The sequence below is a fragment of the Eurosta solidaginis genome, chromosome 1 (assembly GCF_040869045.1).
Source record: "Eurosta solidaginis isolate ZX-2024a chromosome 1, ASM4086904v1, whole genome shotgun sequence".
NCBI lineage: Eukaryota > Metazoa > Arthropoda > Insecta > Diptera > Tephritidae > Eurosta > Eurosta solidaginis.
In genome coordinates, this window is record NC_090319.1 from 86,696,347 (window position 1) to 86,716,926 (window position 20,580).

A 20,580-nucleotide genomic window follows, 5' to 3' on the forward strand; every position below is an offset into this window, starting at 1 on the left:
TGCACTTCCACACCTCCAACAATCACCCTTATCGCGAGTTTTTTTTTCGCCCGAAAATATTCACAGTTTTTGTTCACCCTATCGCAGAGGGTGGCGAAAGAATTTTTCGTGTTCGAAAAAGGTTTCACCTTATCGGCAACTCTTTGTTCGGGCGAAAAGAACAGCGAGGAACTCCAAATTTTTGCTTCAATGGTGGCAAAGAGTTGGTAAGAATAACTAGCAAATATTAGAATGCCAGCTTGTTTAGCCTGTAATATTGGCAAAATCTAATTGAAAAAAATTAACTTGTTATTCAAAAGTGCTGAAAATAGTAATTTTTAGTTTACAGTGAATCATTTAGCTCCAAATGGTTAGAACCATCCCTTAATTGCCTCCGAATCGCTTTCACATTTATGTATATTCTCCTCACGCTCAATCAATACCAACCTAAGTGCAATACTAAACATTATTTTATAAATTTTTTATTTCTATTTTTGTTGTATTTTAAGGAAATATATGCTTGGTTACAAAATTTACACAATTGTAACTAAATTATTTGCTCACTGCCAATTCGCAATAGAGCATCAGCTCTTACGAAGTGAACTTTTGTTCGCCCGAAATTGCCGATAGGCGGAAAAAGTTCACCCGAACGAAAGAAGTGAAGGCGGACACTTTTCCGCGTGAACTTCGCGATAAGGGTGAATACTAAACGACATCACCATCAAACAAACATTTACAAAAAAAAAAAGTAACAATTTTTTTACTCACCCCTCATGCGTTCGATTCTCCGCAACATTACTGCTAAACTGATTATAGAAATGATGACTGGAAGTGCGTGCTGTTGTGGCAGCACTTGATGCAATACTCGAGGTATCACCTTGTGAAATACTCACATTTGGCGGCACCACACCATCGACTGCCTTATATTTGGTGCAATTCTTTAACGATACCTCAGTACATTTTTCATGATAAGAATTACCACAATCCATACAGCGATAACCCACCGGACCCCATAACAATTTTGTGCAATGATTACAATTTGTCGGTGTAGTGTATGGATGTTTTTCAAAACGATGTGGATGAAAGAATTTATCTTGATAACCACTTAAACGTCCCTTCATGAGTATTTCTAATGTTGAACGTTTATGCACCAATTTTCCATGTGATTGTAATAAAATACTGCTTAACGATGATTTGCGTGTTAAGTTTTCCATCTGTGGTACTTCCAATTGATCCCAAACTTGTAACCATTTTTGTGGTAAATAACCACGTTCTGTTTCAGCTTGACGCACATCGCTCAGCAGACATACAAATGCATTTGGATTACTCTTTTCGATGTTATCATAACCAGCACTTACTACAAAGCGCTTGCCGCGCAATTCGGACAGATCGATTTCATCATCGGCATTAGTGAGTTCTAAATCATATGGTGGTCCCTGTGCTAACTCTTCATTGGTATAATAAGGCCAAAGATCGAGTGCAGGCAATGAGCTTTGTGGACGCAGCACATCATCACGAACACAGTACATAAAATTGTAGAATATTTGCGTTTTCGCATGTTGCCGTTCGATATAATCGAAAATGGAGTGACCAATACGATTGAAATTCACCGATGATTGTGCTTTGTTGCGCACATCCATGGGGTAGACGCCTTCATCATCCGAACCGGTGTTGCCTGTGAGTATAGGGAATATTATAGAAATTAGTTGGGAGTTAATCCAAGGGAATAGATGGGAACGAAAAAGCGGATCAATTAGCTAAAAAGGGCGCATCCCTTGAAGCTTGCTCCGTAGGTGTCACAATTAGACTGGGCGAGATTAAGCGAAGGCGAGAGGTGCACATGATCGACTAAGCGGGAAAGGCGCGGGTTCAAGCGGGAAAGGCGCGGGTTCAAGCGCGGGGCTGTAAAGTGTCGAAGATTATGTGTAGGTCTTACAACCTTAGACTAACAAAGTTGCTTCTATCATTAAAAAGAGAGGACTGTAGACTCATGATGGGTATTCTGACTGGACACTGCCTTCTGGCGTCACATGCCTTTAAATTAGGGATGTAGGAAGTGCGGGTTGGAGGAGGAAACGATCGAGCACGTTCTGTGCTCGTGCCCTGCGCTTGCCAGGGTAATACTCCAGCTATTAGGAGTGATACAGCTGTCAGATCTAGAAGCAGCAAGTGGCTCAAGTCCTAGGAAGCTTATAGTATTTGCCAAGAGGACGAAGTTATTTTATAACATAGGTCCTGGTTTTTACTAGGGTTTTTCAGTTTGGTCGTTAAAACGAACTTCTGGAAACACTACGGACTCATTCAGTGTATGTGAGGTCGTCATGGGCCGGCCAGTTCAACCTAACCTAACCTAACCATGCCAATATTTATGCATTAAAATATTATAAGTTGATCATGGATCTCGAATAGGTTTCCTTCTGTTGTGTGCGAAATTATGGAAATAACCTTGAAGAAAGTAGGTGGGGATAAGGTGCCTTACGCTGAGTCCGGGATTGTTCCAATGATTTCTGCACTGTTTTGGGATAATTTCGGAACTATTTTAGAATTTTCTAACGACTATATCAAGACTCTTTCGGGATTGTTTTTAGGAACACTTTGTGATTCTTTCAGGGATTACTGCGGAAACACTTTGAGACTGTTTTCTGACCTGTTTGGGAATATTTCGGGAGCATTTCGAGAGCGATTGGGGAATATCTCAGCGGCACTTCGAAATTTGGAGTTTCAGAAGATTATCCGAAATATCAGTCTTAAATAGTTTTTTTTTATGAGCTCTGACTGATTTAACAATACAAGCGTTTTAACATTAATTATGTTCTATGTCTATGGCATCAGCTCGATGATTTTGTTAGCGTCTGAAACTACTTGGATGGCAAACATTCTCATTACCTATTTTAACTACTATGAAGTAGTTTATACCTGAAGTACTTATGTATTAAAATTTTAGACAAGTCTTAGAAAGAAACATATTAAGCGATCATTGGTTAACCTTGGTTAACCTGGTATCAGAATTACAACCATATATGCATCAAATGCTTCCTTCTGCCAATAAAACGAATCGATTCATTTTGTTTTGTTGATTTTCCAACAGGGTGGATAACACAGGCCGACAGCATCTCAGACCCAGAAACCGGACTATATATTTTCGAAGGATTTTGATGCGATGAATCGAAATCTGGCCTCAAAATTGCTCTATCAGCTCTGGTTTTCGAGATATCCGTCCTAAAAGTGCAAAAACACCGTTTTTCCCATATTTGAAGTTATGTAGCCTTGCAGATGTTTTCTTTCACCAAAATTAAAGGGTGGAATCTTTAAACACAAGTCTTCTTCTTTCGAATGGCGTTGAGTTTGCTCAAATATAATTTTTTTTTCGCTGAGATATCGCAAATTGTATTTAGAAATTCCATCCTTTAATTTTGGTGAAAGAAAACATCTGCAAGGCTACATAACCTCAAATATGGGCAAAAAAGGTGTCTTTTGAACTTTTAGGTTAGGATATCTCGAAAACCAGAGCAGATAGAGCAATTCAGAGGCCAGATTTGGATTCAGGGCATCATAAACCTTCGGAAATATATAGTCTGGTTTCTGGGTCTGAATGTTGGTTAAATTTTGTCGGCCTGTGTTATTCATGTACATTGGAGCGGTTTCCGTTATAACTTGTCAAATCTGGTTTGGAGACAATCCGGTTTCGGCGTTGTGCCATCTTCAGTTCAGAACGAAAAATTACACTAAGGATGGCACAACGCCGAAGCCGGGTTGTCTCCAAACCAAATTTTACAAGGGATGGCAGAAAATCGTTGCAATATACACCGAGTCGGGATAATAAATTAATTATCGAACTCATCCATCGTGTATGTTAAAACTTTCTCCCATAAAAGGTGGCTCGAAAAGGCGCCTATGTATGACCCATACTGTTTTGTTGATTTTTCGACAGAGTGGATATAATTTGAAACGATTTTCCGTATACTATCTTCAGTGTTCTGAACGGAAAGTAGCATTGAGTTGGCAAACCGGTTTGTTTCCACGCCAAATCGTTCCAATTTTGAGATTTTCCAACCATCTACTGCAGAGGGTCCGGCATGACCTTTTTGTGATTCGAACACTAACAAGTTATATTACTTCGGCTTTTATATTCTATATTACCCTTTCTGAAATGAAGCAAGTTATTAACGTACTATTTCTCATTCCCATTGCATTTCATCACTTATGTCCTAAACGTACCATACATATTATACTTATATGCCTAAATATTTTATTACCCAATATATGATGTTTCGTGCTCAATGAGCTACGTTTATCCTCAACCGATGCAATACCCAAATCGAAACGTTCCACTTCACAATCGAAAAGAAAAGTGCGAAAGCGACACGATACCATGTGATAGGCCAAAAACCGTACATAGAATTCATTAAATTCAAATGCCATTGGGAATTGTTTTTGTATTTGATAAACCGCATCCAAAAATTGTAGAAAAGTTGGCGCGAAAGCGATACTCGAATTTCCATGTGTCGGTTTCAAATTGCTACGATGAGCAAATCGATGTCCAAATGCAATCCAATCCTTTTCGATGATCACACGAAATCCTTCCATTGTGCGATAATAAGGATCGAGACAGAGTTGTGCTATAGATGAAATTTGTGCAGTTATATCCCAGCCATCCTCCAGTGAGAGCATTACGCTGGATTCCTGCAAATCCATCAAATCAACTACAGCACCAGATAGTTGAAGAAGTGAAGATATTTGTTGCAGCCACTCGGATTGTTCAACGCTCTTGGCAAATGTTTGATCCGCTTCGTTTGTGGTATTCGATGGTAGGCAGGCGCGCATTAGTTTTTTAAAAGCGATACGCGATTGGCGATAATCAGCGTAATCAACAGCTATGAATTCAGCACAGAGATCAGCGTTAATACCGGATTTTGTTTGCGATTTTTCACCTGAAAATGTGAAAATATAAAATTTTAAACAAAGTGGGCGTATTTAATTTTAGCGTTTAGAGGTTGGAATTATTTGAGCTCAATATGGAAGAACAGCAGAAAAAGCCAAGGCTTTGAATGTTTTACCTCTGCAAGCATTCTTCGATAGATCTATGCAATTGGACAGTCTGAAAACAAGGAAACTTTCGAACCATGGGAGCTGGCCGGGCATGGGAAGTTTTGAACAATTTTTTGCTGAAAGGATCTCCGTCATTAGAAGAACAGTTTGCTGAAAAAACTTGAAGCCCGCAAATTCCCAGGGCCAGACGCCACCTCAGGTGCTAGAATCGTTTCCAGCAAGTAGGATAAAAACAGAAGTAACAAGCTAAATACAAAGTGGGTAGCGAAAGAAGGTTTTGAGACCTATAAAGCCTCAAGGAAGGTAGTTACCCATAATATTGGGCTCCCTATTAACAATACGGGCTCAAGTTTAGCATTCGACAGAGACGGCATATAAAGAGGTATCGTTGCTAACCAGGCTGATGCCATACATCGGCGGATCAATAGAAAGCAAACGGAAGCTACTGAAGGGCTTTACCCAATACACGTTAACAATCCCGGAAAACCTTCGGAAACTATTTTGCGGTTACAAACCAGTAATAGTCGCATCCAAACACACTGAGGATGTCGTAACCCAAGAAAGCAGCAGAGTGCCCATCGACTCCATCTACCCAGATGGACAGCGAGATTGACCACGGCACGGGTCACTAGAAGCATTGATGAAATAAATTGCCAAGTTAAGCAAAATGGCCTATGTAGAAGGAAAAATATCGAAAAGCTGAAGTGAGTATACCGCGATACAGGCGATACACAGTGGTCGGTTCCATAGGCCAAAAATAAAAAAAAATCAAAGTGAAAAGTTTGTCACCAAATGTGTCGTTAGTATCTCTTATTAGAACAGCCTTTTAAAAGGTATATTTGTTTTTGTTGTATTCGAACTGTACTCTTTAAGAATAGCTTCAAAAGTGAGGTTATGGTATTAGTTGGTGTTTGCATTGTGAGCAAGTTAAAAATAAAGTGCAAGTTTAAGCTATTTAAAAATAAATAAAATATTATTGTATTGAAATAAATAGAAATGAATGTTGAAATCAAAGGTATTTACTTCATTTTGAAATAATTTTAGTGTCTTTAGCTTGTGTTTTTTTTTTTTTTTTGTTATTTAAAATTTCACCAGTGCCTTTATTAGTGTTTATTTCAGGGACGGAAAATAAATATTTTCGGAGTCGAAAAAGTCCTGGTCAAAAAATTGTCCTAGGTGAAAATGTTTGAGTTCTCAAGTATCCCTATAGTAAAATCATGTAAAATCATGCATCCTTTTTATTTTTCGAACTTTTTCCATAAAAGTCCACATATAAAAGTAAAATCTGTATTTTTATTTTTTGAGTCCGAATTTTTATTACCTGAGTTCGATAGAATTAGTTAAACTCGGACTTTTAAAAATAAAAGTCCGGAAATAAAAGTTAAATCCGGACTTTTATTTTTAAGTCCGGACATAACTTTTATTTCCGGACTTTTATTTTTAAAAGTCCGAGTTTAACTAATTCTATCGGACTCAGGTAATCAAAATTCGAAAATAATTTTTTTCTTGATCCAAATATATTAAAAGTCCAAAATTAATAGTTTTGCAAGGAATTATATTATAAAAGGAATAACAGTTTCCGCCCCTGGTTTATTTGCACAAATATTTCAATTTCAGTTTAAGTTTTAGTTGGGTTCTTCACCGATCCTCACGTTGGGACTTATATCTTAATATTAGTCAAAGTTTTAACATTCTATAGTGTTAATATCAGCTGCCACTTTCTGCCACTAACTATGTTTTGCGACCGTTTTCTGATAGCGTTACCCTGATAAATTATTGTCATATGTTATATGTGCTCACATGTAACATACGACATTATTTTATCCAGTCGACGATATGCAAAAGTAAACTTTTGTGTGTGTTTGTTGTTTTGTTATTGTTATGTATGCAAGATCTTTTAATAACTTTAATTTCTTTATTTAATCCTAATAAACATTGTATTTGTGATAGACACATCTTAGCACTTTTCCCCCCACATCGACAACTTACTTTTTGTATGCATGCGGTGAAAGTGGGTGGTTGTGGGTCGGTATGAAGGTATCACCCGCACCAATTTTATGGAAAAATAATTCTTACATATTTGTAAAGCCGTGACCAAAGTTTCACGTTGATATCTCTACTGGAAGTATTTTTGGCCATCACGTCCGTATAAGACCGACCAGTGTGCGATTATGATGTTGAGCACATATTCAATTGGTCGCAATGGGGTCAGGAGCGACACAAGCTCAATCAACTCACAGGCGATAACCATTATCGCGAAATTGGAAAAACTGCTGAGCGGCTCGGAAGTGTGGCTAAAAATCCAAAACCTTTGTAAAACCAACGCTAAGACTAAAAAACGGGAGCTAAATATGAAAAATTGAAGCGGCGGAAAACTAGCGAAAGGCTTTTAATATACGGACGCACAGTTTAAGCGACTTCATCAATGATGTTGAATGAGGAATTTTTTCAACCTTACCCGTAAAAGAAAATTTCACGCTATACTTTTTCTTTAGAGGAATTAGTCCTAAATTTAGTTAGTGTAAAAAAATAAACGACTTGTGCGTTTTATTGGAGTAAATCGAAATCCCAAAATATGTAATAAAAAAAAAAGGTATGAAGTGCTTGAAGCAAGAGGGATCTACGAATTGCAACAACTAACATGCATTGTTAATTCGTAGTGTACTTAAGAATAAAATAATAAAAAAATCCTACAAAGTAAAGATGAAAATTATGTTATGTATGTACGTATAAAGATATGAAGCAGAAAGCAAATGGGAAAAGCTATATAATAAGAAAACGGCGCTTTGGTCCACCCTAATGAGGCGACGCGTCAGGAGTGCCGGTTCGAGGCCGCTCCCGGGAGAAGAGGCTTTGAAGAAATTTAGAAGTTACAGTCGAAACAGTTGTCGCCTACTTCCACCTGTTGTTGCGCGTTGTTAAGTTTTTCTCAAAATATTTTAATTAAAATTAAATCAAAATCATGCTTACGGTTGAGCGCCAACTAAAAAATAATAAAAAACTAATTTTCAGCCTAAAAAAAAAAGACATTATACTATGTTCAAACAGAAAAATAAATTGAGGCTATTTCGATTTAACTTGAGTGGTGTTCATACAACTCTATTTAGCTTACATAATAGTAATTTGATAGCTGGTTGGCTCATCTCTACAGTAAGAACATACCTTTGTTAAGACTGTCAAAATGTGCGTGTTGGTATTAGGTGCATGGAATGAAATGAAAACATAAAACTTTGAAATTTTTGTGTGTTGTAAGAAAATGTGTTCAATGTTTTGGTTTCATTTTGATTTTGCCATCTTCTTTGGACAATCCCTACTCCAGTGAAATGAGACATAAAATCAGCTGATGAGATGAGCCAACCATATAGTTCAGCCATGCGTAACTGACTTTTAATATACTCAATAAACACACTTTACAATGTTGCATTTGCAGTTTGAAACAATTTATTACGCATTTTTTTTTAATTGGCAATTTATTATTACAATTTATTATATGACAAATTGCGTAATAAATTGCCCAAATAGTATAAATTGCCAATTTGGTGTGTGTTTGAACCTAGTATTAAAAGACAAAGTTTACAAGAAAGAGTGAAACAATTCCATGTATTTAATATATGGCCTCTTTCGTGCTGAATAATTACACTGTGCAACAGCCGGCTGGGTATTGGACCAAACCCACTGTTTTGTAGAGATTGAGGCTTATGTAGACAAAGTACCATCTCGGTTTTTCGATGTTAGCCTCCAAAAAATACATATCGACTTTCGATGTTCGAAATTCTACATTTCGAAATTTTATTTTTTTGTTAGCGCATTCAGCAAATTAAAAAAGTAAAAGTGTGGTCGTGGTGCGCTTTTTTCATTTATTTGAATGGCTGAATTCTTTTTTGTTTAAATTACAGTACGAGCAATTCCCGTGCAGACATGAAAGTATTAGCCACTGTGATGGGACTATCTGACTTTTCACCTCGTATAACAGCCGTTATACTAAATTTCTCAAAAAAAAGGATTCAACCTTCAAATAAGGGAAAAGAGCGGACCACGACCACATTTTTACTTTTTTAATTTGCTGAACGCGTTAACAAAAAAAATAAATCTCCTCAAAAAAGTTTGTTTGGTCCAATACCCAGAAAAAAATATGATTTTGTCGCATAGTGTTATCGTTCCAACTTCTATGCAAACAATATTTACCTAAAACATAAAGTCGCAATTTGCGATATGCCGCTGCAGCCGCGTTCACCGATGAGTTATTTTTTATAGTATTCGATTTTGGTTTTAACGAATCACTTCCGGTGGACAAGGCTGACTTATGCTTGCGACTAACTTCTGGTGTCAGCGAGGTATCAGCACGGTTCAGATATGACGATTCATCGTTAGCATTCAACAATAACGAATTCATAGATAAATTCATGCCAGTTAAATTGTATTGTGCTAATGCTAATGAAAGATTTTTTGGCATCGAATCAATTAGAGCTGATATATATTTATCCTGTTCATGATAATTAGCAACATCGTGTGACATCGTATTAGATCCAGTTGAGTTCTTTAACATGCCTGAGGAGAAAAAAGTTTATTGCATGAATTTACATGGCGTAAAATGTGTAAAAACTCACCAATCACCGATTTGCTATGTGGCAAAGCGCCGCGTATTAGCAGAGCACCATTACGATGACGCCACGTTGCTACCGGTATGCGTTGACTTTTGTAGCAGCGTCCTAAATGTAGCAAAGCGGCATCATTAATTTGAACTGGCGCTACTAACAAGGCTGGATATGAACGACATAAACTATAATTGGCATTAACTGTGCTAATACGAAAACCATTTTGTGCATCATCGAAACCTAAACGTTTCCAGTCACGCACATAACTACGTTCACGCATACGTTCCATATCTTTGGCGGTGAGCAAACGGGGCATTGTGTCTGTATTTGTTTCGAACTCATCATCCTCGAGTTCGTCGTCAAGTGAACGGGTATCTATGGCTTCCGAAGATGGACTAAGCGTATCATAGTCAATTGTTGAAGCAACCAATTTTCGTTTAGTTGGTGGTTTTTGTTTAAATTTACGTAAGATGGTTTTCTTTGCAAAGCCTTTAAGGGTTGAGTATTTTTCTTTGGTTTTCGATGGTGTGGTGCCATGCATTACGGTACCGTACGATTGGAAAGCGAAGTGTTCGAACTCATCGATCGGATGCCGCGCCTTCGTGAGTATTTTACGAAAAGTTTCTATCATTTCGGGTGTTACTTCGGTATCAAAAGCGATTTTCATTAACTGAAATGTGCTAGAGCGTAACTGTAGACCTTCTGGTAGTGTTTGGTCTAAATGTGATAAATAAAGTACTGAGATCTTTTTCTCCTTCAATAAGGATGGAATTGGAAAAGCGCGTATTATGGTATGTTCGCAAGCGAGCGGATCACAGGGAGAACCTAAAATTCACAAAAAAGAAAAAAAAAACTTATATACATATATGGACCGGAGAACTTAAAATGTAGAGTTTAAAATAAAAAAAAATGTAAACCTTGGTAGTGAAAAATCCAAGGAAACCGTAACGCTCAGTGAGTTAAACTCACGTATAGCACGGGCAATAGGAGCATTACAGGCATAATTAGTTCCAACCATAAAAGGGATAGAAATTTCGGAGAGAACGTTGAGGAACATTAAATCGAAACCGCTCCAGCAAGTACGGACAGTCAATAAACCCATTAATAATGTTATAAGCGGAGCTTAAGCAGTAATAGATCTACGATCCAACAAGGTCTTAAGGTTTAATAGCAAGAGACGAGAAGAATAAGGAGGCATAGGTTCAGAGAAGTTTAAAGGTCGAAGAGCATATTTAAGAAAGATCTTCTGTATACGCTCTATTCTATTTACAGCTGTCTGCTGGCTTGGCCTCCAAATAATAACTGCATATTCCAAACGCGACCTAACAAAGGCCGTGAATAATAACTTGATCGTATACGGATCTGAGAATTTTATAGTATTACGCCTAACGAAACCAAGCTTAGAATATGATTTAGAAGTTATATAGTTTACGTGATTGTTAAACGAGAACTTACTATCAAAGATAATACCAAGATCTTTAATCTCATTAACACACTGAAGCTCACAATTTGAAATTATGTAAATCGTATGTAGTATACTAGTTGTTTTCGCATAAGTTATGTGGAAACATTTGGCGGGGTTCAAGGAAAGATGAGATTCCTCGCACCAGTGATAGAGTTTGTTAATGTCATTTTGTAATCTTGAGACATCATCTGGCCCATTAATTGCTGAGAATAGCTTCAGGTCATCAGCGTAAAGCAAACACTTGGCGAACGAGAAGCAACTACTAATGTCGTTGATAAAAAGAATAAAAAATAATGGTCCCAACCCAACAAACATTTAGGTTAGAAAACGATTAGAAGACGAATCGAATTGTAATGTATTTCTCTAAGGTAGAAGGTTAGAGGACGATTTGCGAAACTGTCGCGAATTATAGCATTCTCGACAAAAAGGGGATTTCGTTCTCGATATCGAGAAAAGGGTTAGAATTCTAATCGAATTCTAATGTCAATCTAATGAGTTTCGAATGAGAATTTTGAAGTGATACGCAATTAAGTTCAATTATTTAAAATAAGCGAAATTTTCATTGTTTCATTATATCAAATACGTTTATTTGGTTATAATCTTATGTATTAAGAATGAACTTATTTCAAAGGTTTTTTCTTTTATAATAAAAAATCAAACCGTACTTAAATATTGAGTTCAGCGTTGGTTTGATGTACGGATGAGGAAGCGTTTTGTTCATGCCATTCAAATAGCACTTCAATAATCTGCTCGATTTCCTTTTTTAACTATTTTTGATTCATTTTCACTTACTAGTATTTATTATTATAAATAAAAAAACTTATTTCGCAACTTGTAATATTTCCACTATTTATATTTTGTTTGAATAACACTAAGAATGGGTGATTGCAATTGAATGGTGTCTTGCAAATAATCGATAACTGTGACAATAATCATAACATCGCATTTCTAATGTTATTCGAATCGTTTCACAGTCGAATTCTAACCTAGTTTTCGATTCGAAATGCATTAGAGAACTACATTAGAATTCTAATGTAAAATTACAATATTTCTCTAACGTTAGAAATTGTGTTTGCTGGGAATATACTACCCTGGGGTACACCAGAAGTGGCAACAAAAGGCCTGGAGGATACACCATCAATATTAACAACACATTGCCTGTTAAATAAATAAGAGGCAATCCATAGCAGAAACGAGGAATGAAAGCCAAGAGAAGCTAATTTCCCTAGTTAAACTCTATGAGAAACTCTATCAAAAGCTTTAGAGAAATCTGTGTAGATGCAATCCACTTGAAACCCAGCAGAAAATGACTCTATACAATATTCACTAAAGACAGCAAGATTAGAAACAGTTGACCCGCCAGCGACAAATCCATGTTGATAGGGAGAAATTAGAGATTTAACAGCAAAACTAAGCTTTGCATTGACGGCATGCTCAAAAATCTTGGAAATAGTAGACAGCTTGGATATGTCTGGCCTGTAGTTGCGGGCATCGTTCTTGTTACCACTTTTAAAGACTTGGGTAATGGAAGTTATTTTCCAATCATTAATGAACGTCCCAGAAGACAAGGATTTATTGAAGATCAGTCTTAACGGATATATTAAAGCTGGACAGCACTTTAGCACTATAGGGCACAAGCCATCAGCATCAGACCGATAGGAGGATTTTAATTTATTAATGGCTTTACTAATATCCTCAGAAGAGAGACATAGCGATCCAAAGTTAACAGCACTGTCCTGACTCTTCGGAAATTCAAATATTTGATTATTATTATCTTCTGGGTCAAAATTCGATTTGAAAAACTCCGCAAATAAATTGGCTGTTTCAGTTGGAGAATTCGCAGAATTGTCATCGAGAAAAACACCTGTTGGGACGCTGGCGCAGCATTTTTTTGACTTTATGTATTTCCAGAAGGATTTCGGATTCGATTTAATGCTCGACTCAATGTTACGAATGTAATTGGTGTATAGATACTTATCCAAATTGTTGAAACTCCTAAGATAAAACTTGTATTTAGTAAAAAACAACTGATTCTTCGTGTTTTTGAATTTTTTAAAGTATTTGTTCCTAAGATTCTTTAATTTCTTTAAGTCCCTTAAATACCATGGCAATTTATAGGGTATTTTTTCTTTTAACCGGAATCCAATCCAAGCAGTGGTTGTATAAAATAGTTTTGAAATTGCGGAAGCTATTAGCGGTATCAGGTCCCTCAAGTAGCTCCTCCCAGTTTACTTGAAATAAGCAATCATTAAACCGGAGAAACCAAATGAATTAAAATTGAAAGAAACACTGCTTTCAAAATTCTCCGAAGCAAAACAATAAAAATTAACTGTAGTAATCAGAGGCAAATGATGCCTGGCACCAGGCGTAATAGGGTTCATCCACTCCCTTACTTCACAATTAATATTATCACTAATAAATACAAGATCTAAAAGTCTGTTTAGAGAATTAACATTATTGGTAATTTGAAATAAATTTAGGCTCAATAAATTATCAATGAGGTACAATTCATGATTTCCAGAAAGATAAGAAGGCGTTATGCCGTTATTAGATAAACTGGGTGACCAATTAACATTACATAGGTTAAAATCACCTAGCACACAAAGATGGTTATCACTTAAATCACTTAAAGCTAAAGAAACAATATTGTCTGTGTGAGCCTTGTATAACTCAAGTGCGCTCGAAGGTGGTACATATGATGCCATAACATACAGAGAACCTTGCGAGGTGGTGCCAGTTAAGCAAACGCAGATCTGGTCCAGCAAAGAATTATTAATTTTTAGTTGCACTAAAGAAGCTCGAAGTTCACGTTTGACGGCAATTAAAACACCACCGCCTCGATTGAGGCCAGTTTTTTCTGCATCACGATCTTTGCGAAATACATTAAAAAGGTTGGAGTCAAAAAACTCTGAATCAAAAAATTTTTCATTAAGCCATGTTCCCACGAATACGAAGATGTCATAATTTAACTGCGCACTAAACTTGTACACCAGGTCAGCTTTGGTCCTCATGCCAGATAGATTTTGATAATAAATTTTCAGTCCACTGATATTTTTAATAGGGGGGAAGTCGCGCCTTACTACCTCCGTAGCGGCTTCCGATGAGCTCTTCGAAAAAACTGAAAAGGCTTTACCACGACGTTCACCGGCCAAAGATCTGAGCATAACACCTTCTCATACGACGACTCAGGAACACCCAACTTGAAACTCACTCGAGTCAGAGTAGACAGCGAAACATCTTTTTTAACCAGTTTGGCACATGACAGAAATTTCGCCTCTATCTTTGTTTGCCTAGCCACATAATCTATAATATTAACCTCTGACACAGATGGTGAAAAAGAGGAAATATGGATCCATTTATAGCGATCGGCAACATCAAGCTCAGTGCAAACACTAGTACCAATAATGCGAGCCCGTTTGTTATTATTATTCCTGCGCCCCCTACGCATCACCTCAGTCAACTGTCCATTTTCATTATCAACAATTTCGACAGCATCAACAATAGGCTCGTGGGGTGAAGTATTGTTATTGGATGGCTGGATGGGTCTAATGTTGTCATTCACCGTGACTGCATTATTTCTACTATTAACACCTCAGGCATTGAAATTGTACCAGCGTCAGCATCACCATTGTCATTTTGAATTTTATGTTCATTTTTATCTTTATTTAAATTTTTATTTCTTCGATTCCTTTTATTTCGCACTGTTTTCCATTCGTTTGAGTTACCGGATTTGTCAACAGTAACCGGAGTTGGCGAAGTAAGTTGCGTAGCAGCCGCATTAACAATAGGCACCCCACTTGAAGAGGTAGCAACAGCAGCAGCATCATGAGGCAGAATATTCGATGGTGGATGTGCATAGGAAGCAGTATCAGTCTGGTTGTATAGTCTCTCGACGGCTTTAGCAACGCCGTCGGCAGAGCCAGACGCAGTTGAAGTATTAGCAACAGCAGCTTTATTTTTTTTTTTTTTAGCATTATTAAGCATCATTGTCGACGGTGGATGAACGGCACTGTCGACAGAGCCACTAGCGACTGCTGACACGCACGAAGAAGCTGACTGCTTTGATATAGACGAGTTGCTGTTTACACAGCACAATTTCTCAAATTTCGTGAGCAAATGAGACAAAATAGAATTGTTCTCAGTGAGCTTACAATGCAAGTCACGAACCTCAGCTTGAAGAGAATCTGTTTTTTCTCGTAAGCCCTCATTATCTTTATGCAAAGCAGTCATAGCAGAAAGCAATTGAGAGTTAAAAATTTTCAACTCAGCAAAATTTTCGTTAGCAGTTAGCGGATTAGGAATTTGCACTAGAGTAGCTTGTTGTTGTTGTAACGAAGAGTTATGTGAAGCAAAATTGTCATTAGCTGATAGTGGATTAGGCATTTGCGCTAGATTAGCTTGTTGTTGTTGTAAAGAAGAGTTATGTGAAGTAATAGACTCATCTTGTTGCGATGGAGCACACAAACCACAAATGTAAATATTGTCAGCATTGTTTAGATGGTTTAGGTCGGCAGACAAGCTACCAACAACACAACTGATATGGTAAATTTCTCTGCAATTTTCACATTGCACCGAAGTTTGGGCGCGATCCACTCTATGGCCATAAAAAAAAGCATAATATTGCAATTAATAAATTATGATAAACATAGAAAAACTAAGAGAGTCAATGTCTCTATCACAACTTTAGATTGTAATTTTTATTGTTAAGCGACACTTAACAAAAGCACAAATTTAAAGAAAACATTAGAGCGCAGCAAAAACACGTCTGTTCGCGTCAGCCACTCAAACTTTTTTTCCCAAGCACTCAGGCTTAAAGAAGATTTAAACGACGTTGGTTAAATTTCTATGAACAAGCTCAAAAATATAAAAAGTATGTGTTGTATATAGCAACGATTTTTCTACATTTCTTGTATAATTTGATTTGGAGAAAGGGTAGCTTCGGCGTTGTGTCATCTTCAGTGCCATTTTTGGTTCTTATTTCGTTAGGAAAAAACTGTATGTCGTCCATTCGCAATACATCTCATCCTAAAATACACGTTAATCAGCATTTATCAGGCTTATGCAGAATAACTGCAAGTATATTTATTCCGTACCGGCTGTTGTACGCATGGATTGAGCTGTCTACGCAGCCCCACAAGCTTTCGTACCTGTAGTCTCGTCTGCATAAGAAGGAACTCGTCATCGCCCTATCTAGCTCTGTTTTTAGTTTCTGTTTTGAAGTTTCTGATCGCACATATATCACATGGATTCAAAATACCAAAGGCAACATCAAGATCGTTAGTATCTGATGCATAAAAAGGAATAATAATGGGCTTGTCATTTCAACTGTACGTTTTAGACCATCCGCCACAAAGATCATTTCTTTCCAGGTTGATGATGTACACGAAATTTATTTTCCTTCAAATACAAGAGCTCAAGAGATATGGAAGAATGCTGTCTAAAGCTTGCTTCCCACTGGGATCTGAAACCCAAACTCATGATGTGATTTTACGCCACCATCCTTAAACCCATACTAACGTATGGGGCGATTGTGTTGTTGTTGTAGCAGTGATTCGCCCCATCCAATAGGTGCGACCGATCACAAATTGTCATCAATATCCTCTAACGGGAGTCCAAGGAAACTTGCAGTTTCAACAGGGGTGGACCATAATGAGAGGGTTGTTAGAGGCGTTGGTTCCACATTACAATTAAAGCGATGGTTGGTGACATGTGGAGACACATTGCAAGCGGAGCATACATTTTGTATGTCGGGGTTGATTCTGGATAGTTAAGAGTTTAACCTGTTACTGTATCCAGATCGAAGTTGGGCTAGAGTGACTCGCGTTTCCCTGGGGAGTATGCGTTCCTCTTCTGGAAGTTTTGGGTACTCTTCTTTGAGTACTGGATTCACCGGGCAATTCCTGGCATAAAGGTCCATCGCCTGTTTGTGGAGTTCGCTGAAGACCTGCTTGTGTTTTTTGGCTTCATACGGCTGAGTTCTCAGGTGCCGTAGATGACTACCTAAGTCTCTGGGCGGAGTTGGCTCATCAATCAGATGTCAATTGGGATGCCCAGGCTTCTGGGTATTCAACAGGAACTGTTTGGTTAGCATCTCATTTCTTACCCTGATGGGGAGTATTCTCGCCTCATTATGTAGGTGGTGTTCTGGGGACATAAGAAGACAGCCCGTGGCGGTTCTGAGAGCAGTATTTTGGCAGGCCTGTAGCTTCTTCCAGTGAGTAGTTTTTAGGCTTGGCGACCATATAGGGGACGCGTAGCATGCAATCGGCTGGCCAAGTGCTGGTAAGTGGTAATGAGCGTTTCTTTGTCTTTTCCCCAAGTACTGGCAGCAAAAGATTTGAGGATTTTATTACGGCTCTGGATTTTCGGTACAATTGCGGCTGCATGCTCTCCAAAATGTAGATCCTGGTCAAACGGCACACCCAAGATTTTGGGGTGTAGGACAGTCGGTAGCGTAGTGCCATCGACGTGGATATTCAAAATGGTCGACATTTGGGCCGTTCATGTTGTAAATAAGGTCGCGGAGGATTTAGCCGGTGAAAATGCCAAGTTTCGCGAGGCGAAAAAACTAGAGAGATCAGGGAGGTAGCCGTTTATTCTGTTGCAAATCTCATCGGTCTGTGGGCCTGGGCCTGTGGCCATTATTGTGCAGTCATCGGCGTAGGAAACGATAGTAACTCCTTCTGGTGGCGAAGTAGCTTTGATATGTAGAAGTTAAACAAAAGTGGGGATAGGACATAGAACACCCCTTGTTTAATTCTTCTTGGTTTTGATGTTTCGTTTCTAAATTGCCCCGATGCCTACCGACCACCAGATAATTTGCGGTCCACCTTTTAAGACATGGGGAAATGGTAGACCGTTCCAGGTTTTGCAGTAACGTGCCATGGTTGACCGTATCAAAAGCTTTTGATAGGTCTAGCGCGATTGTATGGTGGCAATGTAGGGCATACAAAACAATATTAAAGAACTGAATAAAGAACAGCGGGCAGCGTTCGGTAGGTTTAACTACAACATGTTCGGCACGATCGCAGTGGTTTTCACAGCAGGCTTCCCGGTGTGGTTTCGGCATAGGATTATCACACAGGCCCTCGTTGAATTTCGACATAAGCTATAAAATGAGGTTTAAAGAGGAACTGGAATGCAGGAATAAAACAATCCATGGATTTCAAGGGACTAGGGTGTAATAGTTTGAGTTCGCTGTGATTAACCAAATGTCTCACTTCCAGTCCGTCTATGGAAAAGCCTGTGAATTCTTGTCGGACGATACAGTGAAAAAGCGCGAGGTATAAATATTCCCAGACAGTAAAGCACCATTCATGGCGATTAATATACACAGCGCTTCGTCAAAGGACGTCAGTATCTGAAAGAAAACGCTTTGTGCGGCAGCAAACCTCGCAAACATTCCGTTCATCTGGACTCTTGGTCACACAGAGAGGACAACGAGAAGGAGCAAGAACTCGGAAATTACACGTACTATTCGCGCAAATCGTCAGCTTTAGCACTCATAAGATAAACAACTCTTGGTAGTTATATACTGCCTCAACGACAAATTACTTAAAAACAGACCCTGGGCGCTACTAGCGCACCCACGAAGAAGATCTCTAGTGATGGCCTGCAATGAGATCATCCAGGCACTTTCGACACGATTCAGCCTCACTGTTCGGTCTCGCTGATGTACCAAACATACCTCTGTTGACTTCGTGGAATTCTCAATATCACTGCAACGGTTTTTATAAGAGGCCTTCTGCTATGATATTCGGAACTATTTTCTTCCAGCTGGACTTTTAGCGCCGTAAGGTCATAATCCTAACAGCAAACAGTCAAACTATTCCTATACTTCTTCAATTATTTTAGGCCTTTGAGTTTGGGGAGATTTCGAAGTTTCCTTTTCAGCAGCTATTCAAATTTATCCCAGTAAACCCTTATATGATTTCAAATTTCTGGTTCCTAACTATTGAACATATGATCGGAAAGAAGATGGCCTTAAATCAAATTTACTCACCCTTAAATACAATACGATAATTTGTTAAAAACAACGCCCCTTCTGCTGGTATCCAACTTTGGGTATCATCTTCCCGCCCATCCGGCATCAAATAGCAACGCAAATGATCTGTTACGATCTCCTCGCCCGGTAGCAGGCATGGCGTTTGTATTTTTGGTTTTTGCACATGTGGATGCCGTTTGGCCTCAAGATATACCGACTCCAACATTTCAATATGCATATGTACTACACCGGGCACCATATCGTGAAGATTTCGTATATGCTCAGAAGTTACTCCACCCTCGGTACAAACACGATCGATAAAACGTGATACAATTTTACCGACGGCACCACCAACTTCAAGCGCATCGTTTTCTTCAAAGCCTTCGTCTGAGTGTTCGCTTAGGCTGTGTGAGCCCATAATACTGTAAGAGCAGAAAGAGAAAGCACGATTAGTTTTTATTTATAAATAAAATAAAGTGAAAAACAATTTCAAACGTTTTTAAACATGTTTAGTAGAAAAAACTCATTCAAATATTAAGTCATAAGCTTCGGATTTGTAGGGGTTATTGGTTTGCTTACTTTTCATACTAAACTTTGATTATTCTTCGTATTAAAAAGGGCACGGAAAGGTGTTGGATCTGTCTGACACTATTTTAAGGCTGAGTATGAATGAAGCTCGGCGTAAGACCCAAAAAGGCTTTCATTACTCACAATAGTATTTTCAAAGTAACTCATTATTAACTTTGCTTTGCCACCTTGTATAAGCGAGATCATGAAAACAACAGATCGATTTTTGTGCGTAGAAAATCCTATTTATACGGAAAACAAAAACTCAATTCTTCGCCTAGCCGAACTGGATCGCAGAAAAACGATCACTGCGTAACCCAAGACTGAGCATGGTTTTTTATGCCACATTTAGTTGGAACAGGAGCACATTCAATGTCGATTTTAAAGGACGCAAATCGAGCTGTCGCTATTTCTCACGTTGATATTGTAACGAATTTAGGGAAATTACGCTTATTTCAAACCTTCTGCTAACGTTCGAATCGCTAAACTGTTGAATAAATCATTCCAATATTCTGTATTGGAAAATGGTCTTTATTAGACAACTTTGGGAGTAGTACAATTATACTTCACAACTAAAAGCGTGTTTAAATCAAACTGATTCTGACTACTCAGTCTGCGCTTCCCAAGGCAGTCGGTTCTATGTACCGGAGCGACTCGGGATTTTTCCCGACCAAGGACTGTCATTTCAGTGTGACCCCATTTAATTTGTTTCGTCCCTCCCACAAATTGTCATCCTCCCAGCAGCTCCTTGCAGCAGGACTGCTACATATTCTCTTACTCCGGGAAGGTATAGAACCCAATCCGGGTCCGTATCCTGACCCCGGTCCTGAGAAATGGTTTTGCTGCATTTGCCAGAAAAGAATCTTTTTAGGACGGTCATACTCTGTTCAGTGTGTCTCGTGCAAGGGATGGTTGCATCGGACAGGTTGTTCTGGGCTTGA

At 38.4% G+C, this 20,580-nt stretch overlaps 1 protein-coding gene across 7 annotated transcripts in view; it reads right to left on the bottom strand.

Annotated features, from left to right (window-relative positions):
• The window catches only part of Sbf (SET domain binding factor), a 154,801-nt gene that overhangs the window by 75,154 nt on the left and 59,067 nt on the right, over positions 1-20,580 (bottom strand). For all 7 annotated transcript variants that reach the window (XR_010948407.1, XM_067759011.1, XM_067759009.1 and 4 more), the window contains 5 exons: positions 19,091-19,494; positions 9,636-10,448; positions 9,214-9,576; positions 4,236-4,910; positions 748-1,654 (listed from right to left, as the gene is read on the bottom strand). Coding sequence is in view for 6 of the 7 variants with exons in the window: in XM_067759011.1 (XP_067615112.1) it covers positions 748-1,654; positions 4,236-4,910; positions 9,214-9,576; positions 9,636-10,448; positions 19,091-19,494 (3,162 nt within the window). In the remaining variant the exon portion in view is untranslated. The remainder of the gene's footprint in view (positions 1-747; positions 1,655-4,235; positions 4,911-9,213; positions 9,577-9,635; positions 10,449-19,090; positions 19,495-20,580) is intronic.